The sequence below is a fragment of the Hippoglossus hippoglossus genome, chromosome 6 (assembly GCF_009819705.1).
Source record: "Hippoglossus hippoglossus isolate fHipHip1 chromosome 6, fHipHip1.pri, whole genome shotgun sequence".
Lineage (NCBI taxonomy): Eukaryota > Metazoa > Chordata > Actinopteri > Pleuronectiformes > Pleuronectidae > Hippoglossus > Hippoglossus hippoglossus.
In genome coordinates this window covers 2968391-2984825 of record NC_047156.1, presented here as the reverse complement: position 1 = coordinate 2984825, position 16435 = coordinate 2968391, and the positions used below count along the sequence as shown (strand labels likewise).

General features: G+C 46.8%; 1 protein-coding gene across 5 annotated transcripts; it reads right to left on the bottom strand.

The window, feature by feature from the left end:
• Nucleotides 1–217: 217 nt before the first annotated feature.
• On the bottom strand, nucleotides 218–16177 carry snrkb (SNF related kinase b). 5 transcript variants are annotated; one of them, XM_034587561.1, is made up of 6 exons: nucleotides 15893–16176; nucleotides 13760–14119; nucleotides 13277–13671; nucleotides 5466–5607; nucleotides 3676–4028; nucleotides 2900–3564 (listed from the first exon to the last, which is right to left on the bottom strand). In XM_034587561.1, the coding sequence occupies exons 2-6, from the start codon at nucleotides 13993–13995 to the stop codon at nucleotides 3026–3028; spliced, it is 1665 nt and encodes a 554-aa protein (XP_034443452.1). In that variant the 5' UTR covers nucleotides 13996–14119; nucleotides 15893–16176; the 3' UTR covers nucleotides 2900–3025. The 5 variants fall into 5 exon arrangements, with proteins under 5 accessions (XP_034443449.1, XP_034443451.1, XP_034443452.1 ...); XM_034587562.1 differs by having other exon boundaries at nucleotides 2900–3566; nucleotides 3690–4028; XM_034587563.1 differs by having other exon boundaries at nucleotides 2900–3367; nucleotides 3689–4028; nucleotides 15893–16175.
• Between the last annotated feature and the right edge of the window lie 258 nt (nucleotides 16178–16435).

Below are 16435 nucleotides of genomic sequence, written 5' to 3'. Positions count from 1 at the left end.
TAAAAGTTTCATTCGTCCAAATGGTGAGAAAAATCTGTTGAATTTATGTTTTTCTTTTCGTGTGTGAAATATTTGAATAATTTTACATTTCTAAACGTGTATTTAAACTTTAAACTTTCTGACTCACTTAAACATCAGACTCACTTTAATCCAGCTGCTGGTTTGTTGTTGCTTTTCTTTCTAGTGTCTGTGTGAAATAAACACGCTTCACAAATCGTTTTTATTTATTTAATCCATTTTTAATAAATAAATACAGAAAAATAGGTTCATGGCTCCATAAGAGACGTGGTCCTGGTTCTAATTCAGGTCAGCAGCCGCGCGGAGGAGAGGCCGGCTGCAGTCACACAGGAGTAATGGGATTTCATCCCTCGTCTGCACACATTTGATGCTTCCACAGATGATGAAATGCGAATAAATAATCAGATTTCACGTGACGTCCGCACTTTATATAGACAGCGACCGACCCACCACGGGTCACAAGTTAAAAATCCAATTTGTTCGAACCCACAAAGCTGCAGTGACCGACGGGAATAATCTCAGTTTAAGTGTAAGAGAGAATGTAGCTTACTGTACAGCTTTGGCCTTCTGTTGCTCTGCAAACCTCACGTCCGAGGTCGAGCAGACGGAAACACACGGCGGTAAAATAACACCACACACGGACTCCTCAGCTACACAACACTGTGTTTCTACTGTCTGTGCCTGTAGAAAGCACCTGAAGGTACAGTTACACCAGGACGACGTCCCGTCAGACCCAAGACACACGGAGGTATTTTGTGATAAATAACAGTAATAACATGCACAAAGTCACATTATCTCTTCGGTTAATTAATATCTCTGTCACATTTATAAAAAAAAAAACAAATAGAGGAACATCATGTCTGCACATCCAAAATAAAACTGTTATCATCTATGTTCAGTGTCTTTAAAAACTACAGGTTCAAATACGGTGGAAGACCTGCATCCGTATCAATGGTCCAATAAACAGTATCATACATATGTTAGGACGAGTCAATATATCAATAAGAGAAAATTATATCATCTCAGGCTTCAGCATATATAACATCATATATCATATTATAGACTGTGTATTAAAGATGGACGACGACGTGAAGCCAAAATATCAGTAAAATACCAACGACGTGAAAGAATTACAAAATCTGAACGTGAAATCAATAAATCCTGCTCTCAAAGTGAAAAACCACGCTCGTGAGTTAAGAGAGAAAAAAAAAAAAACACCCGTACACACACTCGTCCAATCACGAGTCAGCCTCAGCTGTCAATCATGATGTTTCACCCTGTTGTTATATCATCAGATAACTAATGAAAAACAAACTTATCTGAAACATCAGTGTCATAACAAATACCTAAAGTGACAGAAACAATCTTTGAGAATATTTCTTCATGTTTATTTTGGTTTGGTCCATGTCCCATCTGCTAACATGGAGGTGTTTTTGACCTATATTGCAGCCAGCCACCAGGGGGCGAACGAGATGATTTGGCTTCACTTTTGTCGTCCATCTTTATTCACAGTCTGTGCATCATATCTCATATATATATATCTAACAGTCTCAGTCTGTATGAAGTTTATATTAAAAGCTTTTAAAGCAACACGAGACGCAGGTTGTGCAAAGGGAAGAGGAAACGTCTCTCAACGTTTATTCTAATGCGTTATAAAATATGAAATCATGGTTCTACTAAGTGCACGTGCGAGAACATTTCGACCTTTCCACGGCTCCTTGCAGTCGGATCCAAAATTATCATTGTAGGCACCTCGAGAACGAACGACAGACGATAGCTTATTCAGTACAAACAGTTGCAGGCGTCCGTCTCTTTCTCGTCGTCTTTCTTCGGCGTCGTTTTCAGTTTCCGTCGACTCGGTCGTTCTGCGGCTGCTCCGGTGCACAGCAGCAAATGGATGAGGTTCTACTGAAGCTGATTTCAGACATGCACTGACAGCGGAGCATTTTGTTCCACAAATCATCCGGAGCGGTTGCACGTGAGAACACAAACGTCCGGGTCAGTCGCTCCGGATATTTTCTGGAACTTCTCCTGCCAGCCCCCCCCCAAGTGTGTGAGCCAATGTGAAGAATACAGCAGGAACGAAAAGCAGGAAACTTCTCAGCGAGTGAGGGAGTTGGTGACGTTTATAATCACACAGTGGACGCCAAACTGGAAGAACACAAATATCTAGAGCGGGGTCTCGATCCAGATGTTGCATTTAAGGACCGACTGTGTCACAGCTTTCATCCCAGAAACAAACCGTTTTTCAAAGATTCGATGGCGCCGGCGAGCGATGAGACGTCCGATGTTTGAGTATCAGGCTTCAACTCAAGCGAACAGCTAACGGATGTTGAACCAGCTCATCCCGCCCTTACTGCTGTTGCCCAGCGAGGGACATTAAAACTCCCGAGTAGCGTCTCAACGGTATCGATGGTCAGCAAACTATCAAAACCTGCATTGAGTTTCAACCCAAAGACTTGTGGAATGTTCGCTGTGGGACACGTGGAGCGTGCGTCTCCCTGAAGACGAAAGAGGCGTCACGCGTAGAAGACGCTGACGGAGACGCCAACTTGAAAAGACAACGAGGTTCGAGAGCTTTTGACGAGAAGGGGCCGACGCAGAAATTCTCAATCACTGTGATTTCCGCAGCAGACTTCAAACGCCACGTCCTGCCTCCTGCTGCTCTACACAGGCCCCGCCCCTCTTCAAACTCCTGCTGCTTCTGCACATGTGAAAGACAAACTCTGGAAAACGTCCAGACCTCTATCAGTCCATGTCTGAAACGATATAGGTCTGACCGTGAGCACGTGAGCGTGACGCTACAGAGCGAGTGTTAGTATGAAGCCGCACACGGCCTCGGCTCTCACGCCTCAAGGTCTCTGCAGCAGAGGGGCTCAGCAGGGAGCTCAGCAGCCGCTTCCCAGGGTTCGTGCTCCGCAGTCGACCACCTGCCGAATGCCAAACAGCCGGCGTGTCCCCAGTGGTCGAGCGGCACATCCCAGGTCGCGCCCCGGCTGGTTTACACTCACAGCACATGGCAGCAGTTGTACTGAGCCAGCGGCAGGATCTTGGGCTTGTTGTGTGCCGGCATGTTGAGGGCCAGAGCCTTCTCACACAGAGGGAACTGAAAGAGTCTCTCACGCAGCTTCAAGCTGTGTCGCTTCCCCTGCTCCACCCGCGGAGCCGCCTCCCCCAGTGCATTGTGGGGTTGCGATCTGTCCGTCAACAGGTCGTCTCGTGCCCCGTCCTCGGTTTTTTCCTCTCCCTCTCTCGCTGCCTTTGACGCCTCTTTGCAGTCGAGGCTGGCGGAGGATGCAGGGACGGAGGGAGGCAGTTTGTTGGTGTTGTTGTTAGGCTCCGCCTCCTCCTCGCCATCCTCTGCAGTGGAGTCTGGTTGCCCCTGACAACACGGGACCACCAACCCAGGCAGAGACCACGATGGGCCTTCAGGAGTTTCACTGACCGACTTGTCTCCATGACTGACGGGTTGGTCTGAAATAACACAACCACTGTCTTTTCTCTCTATTTCCATCTTCACGTCTGCTTTCTCCTCCTCTTCCTCCTCTATTGTCTCTGCTGAGCTTCCTGACTCTTCCTCTCCCATGACGTGATCTGCGTCATCAAGCATCTGCTCAGCTTCTGTCACTGGTTCTGTCATTAACAGAGACGCCAAACGTTCTCCCTCCTCCTCCTCCTCTTCCTCCTCCTCCTCACAGATCTGCTGCAGTGCAGGCAGGTTCTTGGTAACCGGAGGCTCCTCGGCGGGAGGTGGACGGAGGGTGAGGGTGAGGCTCGGCTGCCAGGGCCCGGGGAAAGCCTGCTGAGGTGGGGGCCTCGCAGCCAGCAGGTCCCCGCACTCGGGGACTCCTGAGCGGGGAGAGCTGAGGGACAGGGCCCCTGAGAGCCAGTGTGGCGGGGCCTCGGGGCTGAGCAGCACGTTATCCAGACCCTGCAGCCAGTCGTGAGCCTGGATCTCCTCAAGCGAGGCTCGACGACACGGATCCTTCTGGAGCATCCTGGAGATCAGACTGAGAGGAAAGACAGAAGGATTACTTGTTTTGTAAAGAGGACATGAGGTGATCACCAGAGTCAATGACCTGATTCAGAGCTCGTTCAGCTCAACACTTAACTATGAACCAAAATAGCTTGAAACCCATAATGTCTAATGACCAGAAGCTTGTTCTGTTCCCCGCTGCACATTTTCTCAAAGCAGCGTCAGGTGACCGAGTCATCTGACGAGCGCTGGCTCAGATGTTGGGGTTCAGATTATCCACAAAACACTAAATTTAGGTTATTTATGCAAGAACTGCACAAAGATACGGTTGTTTCACACGTGCAACTTTCTTTATTGTGCAATCTGTACTGTTTTGTTATCTTTGACTGCGGCACCAGGGAATAAGCAACGTTGTGCTTTGTATCCACAGACGATACTTTGGCTTCTTCTTCCTGTTGTGACTATTCCTCCGTTAAGTCGACAGCGAGCTGGAGAAACAGTCAGCATTTCTCTGTGTCCCAGTTTACCCGGTTGTCCTGTGACCTGAGGACAGTGTGTGTGTGTGTGTGTGTGTGTGAGAGATGTATAAAGAGTGTGTCTGTGTCTTTGACTGTTTAAGGTTTGGTTTAAAACAACATCAGTATTTAACAGATGGACACACGCACACACACACACTGTTTCATGTTCTCTGTATTTGCAGCAGTTGAAAGCGGCGTCTGAGAAAAGTAGGGCACTCAAATGATCCAGTGAAATGTACGTTAATGAGATGATGTTACGGTCAGTAACTCGTTAAGACGGCGCTGCCCACCAAGTCTGAAACAGTCAGAGTGAGTCTTCACATGGAGAATCTACTTAGTCAAGAAGAAAAAGACAGTCAAGCTGCTGTGTGTGTTTTTACCTTCGCCGAGGAGATTTCCTTTGTGTGTTTATTTGTCTGTTTTCATCAACATTAAAATAAAACCCACAGGATGAATTCCCATGAAACTTGGTGGAAGGATGCAGCAGGAAAAGATCAGGAAACAACCCATTTAAATTTAGAGAGGACCCAAATAAATGGGTGGATCCAAGACTAATATTTTCCTTTCGCTGCAGCATTTCCCACAGAATTCAGTGCACGTGCACGCGCACGAACGTCCCTCTCACACACACACGACAGATCCCGAGCGACAGACACTTTCTCATGTGAGAGAAGGAACTGTACTGATGCCACTTGCAGGTTGTCACACAACTGCAGCTGAAGCTATGAGGTCAAGACAGGAAAGACTTTAGGGACGATTGTGCTGCACCAAGTTAAACTGTGCAGCGTCTGAGCTACACACAAAGTTAGCAGTTGCATTTATTCATTAATTGTGAGATAGAAAGATGTGTAACATTTTTGTGGATCTTCACATGTCCGCCCTGACGCTGTGGTCAGACACACTGTGGTCAGACATGTTGTAAGTGAAGCGTGTGATCGTTCCTCGGTACTCACTCTCTGCAGTCGCCTGAAACTCGCTCGGGGATGGAGTAGCGACAGTCCAGGATCATGACCAGAGTCTCGCTGTCGTTGGTTTCCTGAAAGGGAGGAACTCCACACACCAACATGTACAGGATCACCCCCAGAGACCAGATATCTGGAACACACACGCACACACACACACAGACACACACACAGACACACACACACACACACACACGCACAGAGAGACACAAAAATTAGCCTTAAATAGCAAATCATCTCAGGCCTTAAAATAGCCGAGCACCATCCCTCTGCACTCTGATCTTATTTGGAATTCTGTGAGCTTCATCGTTCATGACGGACATTCAAAAATATTCTGCCCTTTTTAAAATGACTCTAAAAACAACCAGAGGTTATTTTCTGAAGCGGCCGAGAGATGAGGGTGAAAATGTTGGATTCTGTCCAACAAATCTACATCAAGGGATCAGCTGCGGATCGAGGTCAAAATGACGGCGTTATTAAGGGAAATAAATTCTCCTGGCGCCTGGACAGAGAGGTCAGGGGTCGGGGAGGGAGTGGTCTCCTCGCCGAGGCCTCGAGGTCACGTTAGATTAGTCCTCAGTGAACTGGGAGGAAAAATTAAAGAGGAAATGTGCAGGAGTAACAGATGGATGTCCGGTTTTACAAGTTTAAAGCGTGAGGGCTAAAGCTGCAGACGGCCGGGCTTAGTGCACGCACGCATACACACAGGCATGCTGACAGTGTGTTCTTTTCCTGTCTCCTCCCTTTCCTTCCCCTCCACCCTCCCTCCTCTGTCTTGTACTCGGACGCAGCGAGAGGGGTAACCATGTGAGAACAGCCTGAACCAGGCGAGGACACACACACACACACACACACACAGGGAGCTGAGGGCCGTGACAAACAGAGGCCTTGTTGTGTTGCCGTTCTATTCTGAGAACGATCTTTCTTTTCCTTTTTACGTTGTCTCCTTGTGTTTCACCCAAACACTGGAGACCAGAACACTGCTCGCTGTGTGTCGCATTGTGTGTCGACGCTGACGTAAAACAACCAGAAAAAGAACAGATATCACATAAAGAAACGCTGCCTCTGCTGAGATCTCGTCTGTTTCAGGAGGCAGTGAAAGACGGAGGCCCTGCGGCTCGAAACACAACAAGATTTCATATCGGTTGTTGAGTTTTTTTTTAAATATTGTCGGTCGACAGCAGACGCGGGTTTGTCAAACGCCTGATGTGTCAATAAAGTCCTTCAGACCTCTCAGACCCACGTCCATCTGGAGATTCTCACACGTACCGGTCCCATGTGTGATGAACATTCAGCTCCTGTCCCACATCACACTCATGATGGTCCAAACAACGGCCCTCAGTTCTCGCCATACAATGGAAAATTCACGTGCACGCTCTCGGGGCGCGCTCGTCTCCGTCCGGAGGAGCGTTATGCAACAGGGAGGAGAAGCCGCTGACGACGGGGAGAGAGCTTCTCTCTGCTCGCTGGGGAATATCACACATTCTCACCACACTGCAGTGCTTAGAGTGCACACAACACAACACAACACAAGACACATACACACACCTAATTCATACTCTGACCCTTCAAAGGAGTCTAGATGCATACGAGCTAAATCTAAAATTGCAAAGACATTCAACTGTAAAAGTTTGGAGATATGAAAGTTCAGAGTTTAGAAGAAGGGTGGGTGGGGGGGTGGTTTTGGGTTTGGGGGCCACCTGTGGCCCTCGTTTAGGCTCCGCCTCCTGTGAAGTCCACATTTCAAGACCAAATGCGTCACTGAGGGTCAACAATGCGGCCCCGTTCCAAAGGGTCTTCCAAGTTCAGACAAAGCATGCAGCCCTTTGTTTTGCCTACATTTGGAGAACGGAGACGCGGCCGTCACTTATGATAAACAGTCACTGATGATAAACTGTTACGAAGCCATTTTTCTCAGGATCTTGACAAATGTCATTACTCCGATATGATTACTGATCCAGACAAAGCTGGACTGTGGCTGCAGGCGACACAGAGGCACCGTTGTCACTATTCTATGACTTTATGTCATCAACTCATAAACAGACATGAAATCTGGAAAATGTCCAGATAATTGTGTCCTGGCATTTTCTGGACTTTCACATATGAAGAAGCAGGAGATTGTCGGAGTCTCCTGTCGTCAGCGCAACTTGATTATTCGGCATCGGCCCGTTGATCCTCGTCTGTGTCTTCTACTCCACGATTTTCAAAGTAAATGCCTCCAGTTACAAATGTAAAGGTTTGCATTCATATTTTAGAGAAAACGCTGATGACCTCAGTTGTTGTTACCGGCACCAAGGAGGTTATGTTTCACCCTTATCTATTTATCAGTTTGTTTGTTTGTTTGTGAGCAAGATTACACAAAAACAACTAAAAAAAGATTTTCTAGAAACTTGGTGGAAAGACGTGGAAAGGGTCAGAGAAGAAGCCAATAAAGTTTGATCCAGATCCAGGACGTTTTCACAGGAAATGATTCATGGATCTTGATGAATACGATTATTGTTTTGCTTTCACAAGAGGAGTCATATCAGTCATGTGTGAAACTAGATGAATATGAGTTGAACCTGAACATTGAATGTAACATGTGCTTGAACCAAGAGAAATCATTTGGAGCTAAAACATTTAAACTCTGAAGTCAGAATCTATGAGGTGAATATTTTCATGTCACACATTGTGCATAAGAAGCTCATTTATATAAAGTGTTGAACTTTATCCCCAAAGTGAGTCGTCTTGTTTTTGGATTTCGTTGCTAGGAGAGAAGATTTGTTCTTTAATTTCCTACATACAGTGTTGGTGCGTTAGATTTGAGCTCCTTAGGCTTGGAACAGTCTGTGTTTATATAAACTGTCCTGCAGCCTTCAGGTCGGAATGAAAACACTGACAAAGGGCTTTTGTCTGGAAAAGCTCTCTGGTTATGCAGCTCTGATCTAAAACGGGATGTTTATGGGGGACGTTGGATTCGCGGCTCCGATCAACCATCCGCCCCCGAGCGGAGATGAGAGCCGAGTGCGTGAAGCGGTGGAAGGACGGAAAAGTCATTATTCTGAATGAAGCTATTTGCTGTGGTTGAATGAATCACATCTAGCGGAGTCAGAGGGATTTAACACAACCCGACCCCAGAGTTCATGGCTGTGCAGAACTCACTCTGGGTCTCAGATCCAGTCGATGCTCCCGGTGGAAGGATGGAGACTGAGTCAGGGAAGAGTCGTGATCAGGGGATCAGGGATCGTCTTTCTCACAGCGAGAGAGAGATCGTCTTTTGACGTCTTACTTACAGATTTCAATTAAAAACTCAGTGGAAGGAGGGGACATGGGCCAAGACTCTAAATGTTAAAACCGTCTCTTTCTTTAACATTGTGAGAACATTGTATTTTTCAAAACTCTCTGTAAATAATTCATGGATCTTGATGAGAAAATTCAGGGGACTGATATCTGTGAGTATTAAATTTAAGGGACTGTTGTGATCTACTCAACTTATAAAGTAAGTTGTAAAGTTTTGGAAAAGCAGATTGTCCTCCTGTCTCATTAGATTTTTGCTGCATTAAAAATAAATTAAAGTATAAAAAGTTATATTACAATATGTGCTTTGCTCAGTTATGGAATCAAATAATTCAATAAGACGACAGAATAACACCGGAATCGAACTCAGAAAGTCAACTTAAGCTGTTTTTTTTAAAACAACCTTAATGAGGTTGAGGGTGAAAGTTTCTATCACGACCACGTCTTTCACAGCTCATGGTGAACATGTGTGCAGCTGACGTCCAGAGAATCTCACAGGATCTGTCGAGTTCTCACCAAACACACCCAACAGATTCAGGCCTCCCTCCCTTCTCATCTTCCCTTTTTTTACGTAACGTGTTGGCCAGAAGAGCTTCTCTGTCAGAACTCCCCAATCAGTGTCATATTTAGAATTTCCTCAGGCGGAGCACATTCACACAAACTGACAGACTTTACATTTTGTGGCCTAGACCTGGTTCACGGAGTTCTGTGGACAAACAAAACAAAACTATTTTGGCAAGAAAAGGGAAAAGTACAAGCGTTTACCACGAGCAGGTTGGAACAGCAGCAGGGGGGGGATGCAACACACACACTGAACACACATGTACACACATGTACACACAGTCACAGGATGATATTATGTAATTGAAGGCAGAGGCCACGTTTATCTATCTCAAAAGGCAAGAGACCCTGTGGACCTTCCTGCCTCTCCTCCACATCATATGACTTTCATCAACACACACACACACACACACACACACACACACACACACACACACACACACACACACACACACACACACACACACACACACACACACACACACACACACACACACACACACACACACACACACACACACACACACACACACACACACACACACACACACACACACACACACACTCGAACAAACAGAGCACACATACGCTGCACGACTCCCAGAAGTGAAGGAACCACAGTGAATTAAACAGCAGCCAGTTAGTACAAGACAGAAATAGAAAAGACACAGAGAGCAGTTTGTGTGTGTGTGGGTGTGGGTGTGTGTGTGTGTTCCTAGGTGTGTGTGTGTGTGTGTGTGTGTGTGTGTGTGTGTGTGTGTGTGTGTGTGTGTTTGGAGATGGGTTTATGAGTCACCTTACTAAGCTGAGATCACTAAGGGACATCTCTTCCTCTGTACAGCTCAAGATTATCACACACACACACACATAAATATTCATGTCTGTGTGGGGGGGTGATGGAAGTGTGCGTGTCTATCAGAGTGACATAATCAGCACGACGTCCACAGGTTGAGTGGAAAAGAACAGAGAAGTGCATTTGAGTCAAAAAGGCAAAAATAACTCACAGATGGATTTAAATGGACGCCCCTTCCCACGGACGCTTTTAGAAGCAGGAACTAACGCAACTCGTGAGTCATGTTGAGGACGCATGTGACCCGTGTTTCTTCATCGCAGCTGCTGTTTAAAGACACCTTTCTTTATTGAAATGTCTAAAAACAACTACACTTATATATTGTGTTGACTTGTGTTCTTACTGTACATTATCTGAAATGTCTCAAACAATGTTCAAACCCAGAGAAAATCCACATTTTATACAGAATAACTGTGCGTTTCATTTTGTCTGCTTCTTAAATCGCATAATATGATCTTTACCCGAGGCTTTGTCTGTCTGTGCTTTAACTTCCGGGGCAAACGACGTATGACGATGGGAAAACACGCTGCTAGCCAGCTAGCCAGTCGGGTTTGTTTCCCTTCCACTGTTTCCATTGGTCACATTCGCGATTATTCATTGTCAGTTCCCTGCGTGACATAAATAAAACCTCAAAACATGACCTGATCCAGGAATTTGCACCTGAGTCACGTCAGGTAGATTTTCATCAGCAACGGTGGTGAAGACAACAACTCCCATGATCCCACGCTGCTTCACAACGTCATCACACTACATCTTTTGTAATTGTTTCGATTGAGAGAGCCCTAGTGGCCAAAGTTACATTTTATACTATGTTTGATATGAAAATGAGATGATTCAAGGTATTTAGTTTCTCGTAGATGTAAACATGTGTTCTCTCAAATGACCAGCAGAGGGCGACTCTACTGGTTTCAACATAGACTGTAAATAAAGATGGATGACGTGTCTCCACTTCCTCCCAATATCCAGAAATGAAGCGCAACACACTAAAAGCTGCCATCTTCTGCATGAGTCCACGCAGAATTGACGCCATGATGACCGGAGTCATCTCAGCTGTCAATCATGTTTCTCCCAGAATCATCAAATAACTAATTAAAACAAAACTGATGAGAAACACTTGAACAAACATAAAATCCCAGAAACCATCTTCAAAAAAACCTGTATTTGACTTTTCATTTTGGTCCATGTCCCGTCCGCTAACTCAGAGGAGGCGGGGTTTATTACCTGCAGCTAGCCAACAGGGGGTGATAGAGACGCTGTATTTTTGGGGAGCTGTCATGTCGTCCATCTTTATCTAAAGAAGTCAAGTCTCTGTATTTGAAGCCTGTTATGTGTGCAGGTCCCAGGTGTAGGTGGGTGGGCAGTGTCCTCCAGCTCTGAGTCAGGCTCCACCCCCTGCTCCTCCAAATATGGTTACTTCTGGTTTCAAAAATCCAAGATGGCGCCGGACACAACGCCAAACTTGAGGCTTTAAAATGGCAGCTCGCAAACCGACGGGTGACGACGGGTTGAAACTTGGCTTTGATCCACAGGCAGCAGTTTCCTCTGAACAGAAACAAATACTGTGGATGTGTTTTTCACAAGAAGAAGAACAGCCACTAATTGCCGCCGGGATACATTTGTATTCAGCAGATGCTTTTGCAGTCAGCGGAATAAATAGTGTTTTGCCAAAATACCACCGACCCCCCCCCCCCCCCACCCGAATCGGACATGTTGTGTCTCACGAGACCAAAATCCCTGTTTCCATATCGTCAAATCCCACAACCTCACCTCCTAATGTCTGATAATCCCCTGAGGACCAACCGCTCCACTGTGGATAAACAAGGAAGCAGGGTACTTTCTCTTTCTGCTATCTGTCTTTGTCACACACACACACACACACACACACACACACACACACACACACACACACACACACACACACACACACACACACACACACACACACACACACACACACACACACACACACACACACACACACACACACACACACACACACACACACACAATGCTTGCTATGCAGTGTCGGAGCCCGGTGGTGTTGAGCTGCAGCGTTTGGTTCCTCTGCAGAACGTGCCCAGTTGGCTCAGGACTGGCTGGCTTGATCAGACTGACCCAGATACACACGCACACACACACACACACTAATCCTATACGGACACAGAGACACAAAAGGCACAAACAGCGAATGCACACTGAGCAGGAACACACACGTACATTCACACACAGATGCAAGAAAACACAGAAATACATACACAGGGTCACAGGGACAAACATGGCCACACGGATTCTCAACATATAGATCTAAGGGGATGAATCTGCAAACACAAACACACACATACGCACACACCTGGCATAAATACAAACAATAAACCCGTCCATCTGAATTTGGCATATGGACTATTTGGCATGTTAGCAATCTGTTGTAGTCTTACCAAACATGATCACATGACTATTTTGTACAAAAACATCTTCCTTGGCTTGAACATGAACATGAAATGTTGCTTAAAAACCTGTAGGATGATCAAAAGCTCCAGAATTGCTACTAAATGGACCTCAAAGTGAAACCTCTTCGTCAACAATAAGAATTCTCAGGTCGTTTTCCATTTGATCTGGTTAGTTTTGGTTTCACGTTGTTATTTAGGGACTCAAGAATTTTGTCTGACATTGAATGAATCATCGCAGTCCTGACGAACGTAGTTAAACTGTAGACCCAAATAAAGATGGACGACATGAAAGCCTCCTAAAAGTGAAGCCAAATAATCTAGATCTCCCGCTGGTGGCTGGTTGCAGTAAAGGTCATAATCCTGCCTCCTCCATGTTAGCAGATGGGACATGGACCAAACTTATATTACACGTCGGATTTTTCTCAAAGATGGTTTCTGTCATTCTTATTACATATTTATATATAACAGATATTTGTTCAAGCGTTCGTTTTTCAGATGAGTTTAATTCGTTATTCGAGGCTATAAAAGCACCATGACAGCTGAGACTGATTCCTGATTGGTGGAGCCCATGAAACGGTGAAACCTTGACACCACGATCACAACTGCACAAATTCTGGCTCCAAATGTCGCCAAAAGTGCAACATTGCAGCAGCCGTGTGGTTTCTTACCTACAGCCGGAGCATCGTACTCTTCTCCCAGCAGAATCTCCGGAGCGGAGTACGCCAGCGACCCACAGCTCGTCGCCAGCATCGTCCCTGGTTGGAACAAGTTGCTGAATCCAAAGTCTGTCAGCTTCACGGCGCCCTGCTGCGGAAAGAACACCACGTTCTCGGGCTTCAAGTCCCGGTGCACCACGTGGAGCTGGTGGCAGTAGGCCACGGCGCGCACTATCTGGGCGAAGTGGCGCTTGGCGGTGCCCTCGGCCACGCCTGCCTCGTGGCGGAGGATGTAGTCGTAGAGGTCGCCGCCCTCAGCCAGCTCCATGATCAGGTACAGGGTGGTGGGCGTGTCGATGACCTCGTAGAGTCGAACCACGTTGGGATGCTGCACCAGCCTCATGCACCTAAAAAAAAATATATCATCATGATGGTGGTGAAAAGAATTTAAGTAAGTAAGTTGAAGATTCTGACCACAATCTTTTCTGTGCGTACCTCACTTCCTGTAAGAGGTGGCTTGTTGCCATGACGTCGAGTTTCGTCTTGTCGATCATCTTGACGGCCACCAGTTGGCCAGTGTTGAAGTGACGAGCCAGTTTGACCACCGCAAAGTGGCCTCTGCCCAACGTCCGACCCAGGTGGTACAGTCCGCTGAGGTCAGAGCGACCGGGGCTGCTCCTGAGGTCGAGGTGTCCGTCCTGCCCGGCGGCCACCTCCCCGGAGGAGTCCATGTTTGACACGTAGCGTGGATTTGGACGGGAGGTGGGTACAGAGCTGGAGGGCTTACACAGAGGTGCAGAGGGAAAGAGGAGGTGGAGAAGAGTCCGGTGAAGGTGCTGAGGTGTGGAGAGACGTCTGTTGAGACAACAAAGAGGCAACACTGTGATCCACAAAACTTTGGCCTTGGAATCAAAAGGAAAAAGGTCTTCACTGTAGGTGAGGTCAGCTGCTGCTAATGCCTCATTACCGATGTTTCACAAGACAGACGAGAAAGAGGTTTAACTCTCAAGTACGAACAGATTAAAATGTGTAAGATTATCGTTCCGTGAAAGCAACAGAGGGTAAAATATTCTTTCACTGTCCGAGGGGCTGTGTTTGTCTCTATCTCAAATAACATGCATGCAGCACAAATGGCTCCTCTAATCAATACTGTAACAGGAAACCTTAATGTACGTGTGAGTGTGTGAGAGTGTGTGTGTAAGTGTGTGTGTGTCATTAGTTTTGCTAAGAGGGTCAAAAGGTGTCATTAGACCGGGTGATGTCACCATGAGATTTTCCCCAGAGTAACTTTAATAATAACAATAATAATAATAATAAACTTATTTCTGCAGCACCTTTCAAATCGTGGATTATGATCACAACCAGATTTCTTAGATAAACAATATGCCTCCTCACATACTCCATTACTCTACCATTACTGACGATATCTCATTACAACTGTCAATACTGCTCCTCTGTCGCTGTCCGACCTTTTCTTTTGTATTGATACTTTAAATATTGATTCACCTCTCAGTTCATGTTGGACGCCGTCTTTTGTCTCATCAATGTTGTTAAAAGATTTGGGGGTTTATTGATAGTTTTTCTCTCTTGCTGAAGGTTAAGGGCAGAAGATGTAAATATATATATGTGTGTGTGTGTGTGTGTGTGTGTGTGTGTATATATATGCACATTTGATTGAGTGATTAATTGCTGAGTTACACGGTGAAAATTGTTTATATAATTGCAAGGTTAGCAAATCAGAGAGGAAAATGCAAGAGACCACTGCAAGATTATCAGTTTCTCTGGTTTTATCTGTTCTATTCTTTAAAACTACTGACAACATTTCTCCCAAGCTCAACAGACACTGGGATGAAATGGCTGCCACACACACAGAGATGCAGATTCATGACTAATCTGAGATGGTCTCTGAATTCTGTCCAGAGCTGAATTGACCTGATCAACACAGGATATGGTTTTTGTTCAGAGCTCAGACTTTACCTGCTGCTCTGAAGCTGTCATTCTCTGTGTTGCTGTCTGGAGACTTGCTTTGTTTTGAACTTGTGTTGCTCAGGGGGTCAGTGCATGTGTATAGAAAAAAATCATAACCCAACACACACCCACACTGCCTGCGTGCATGTGAGTGCATCTGCACACCAGAGGAAACCCAGATACTCAGCAGAACAACATTCAAAACTATAAGAAATCGAAGTGCCAGTCTGCACAGGTGAGTTTTAACGAGTTCAGCTCCATCGCCACGGTCCCCATTCAAACAGTTATCACGTAGGCCCGCTGTTGTTTTCACCACAGCCTCCTCCGACACGTTCGAATCCCGGCTGACAGCTCCACCGGGCCGGCCGGACTCCAGCAGGCCGCACGGTTCACTTCTCACCACATCCCCAAACACTGCGTAACCCCCCCCCCCCCCACTCTGCAGCCGCATCACATCCCGCGGCTCCACACTTCAGGCTTCACCCCTCGGCTGCAGTCCCGGACTCCAGTTGGCACACACACGCACACACACGCACACGCACGCACCGTCCTCCGGGCTGCAGCTCCAAAACAACCCCGCACACACGGACCTGCGGGACACGGCCGCTGACAGGCGGACGCACCGCAGTGGAACCGCAGGACAGATCGGCGCTAACTTACCATAGCTGTTGCGCGGGACTGTCGCACTTCGGCGTCGCGGCTCGCACGCGCACAGGAGAGTCCGCTGCTCCACGAGGACGCACAGACTTGCGCCGCCTCACTGCGCGGCTCCACGAGGACGCACGGCACCTCTCTCCACATCCATCCCCGCCCCCCCCCGGGCTCGAGCTTTATGAGCGCGCGCACACACACACACACACACACACACACACACACTTGGTACAGGGCTGCGTGCACGCCCCCTACAGAGAGCGTGTGTCCGGCCTCCTTGTGACGTCAATACATTCCCGACTCGCTCCCGAGGCTCCGGCAGCCCGCGGCCGCGAGCCTCCCCGAGAGGAGCCCGATCCAAGAAATTATACAACTGAGCGATTTCTGTTCAAAATGTCCGATTGAACAGGATCAGCTGAGACCTTCATTCATAACACGCTCCGTCATCCACGGAGGAAGTGACCTGAAAAAGTTGTTTCCTTTTATTATCCTCAGAATCTAGATGAACATCCTGCGCGGTTTCTATGGAGAAATACAGGATGTCAGATAATT

Excerpts from the sequence above, each read along its gene's own strand:
- snrkb (XM_034587558.1), bottom strand. The coding sequence starts at position 13,995 with ATGGACTCCTCCGGGGAGGTGGCCGCCGGGCAGGACGGACACCTCGAC. Across the intron at positions 13,672-13,759 it reads CACCTCTTACAGGAAGTGAG|GTGCATGAGGCTGGTGCAGC; the intron begins GTACGCACAGAA and ends ATTTTTTTTTAG. Across the intron at positions 5,608-13,276 it reads GTACGATGCTCCGGCTGTAG|ATATCTGGTCTCTGGGGGTG; the intron begins GTAAGAAACCAC and ends TGTGTGTTCCAG.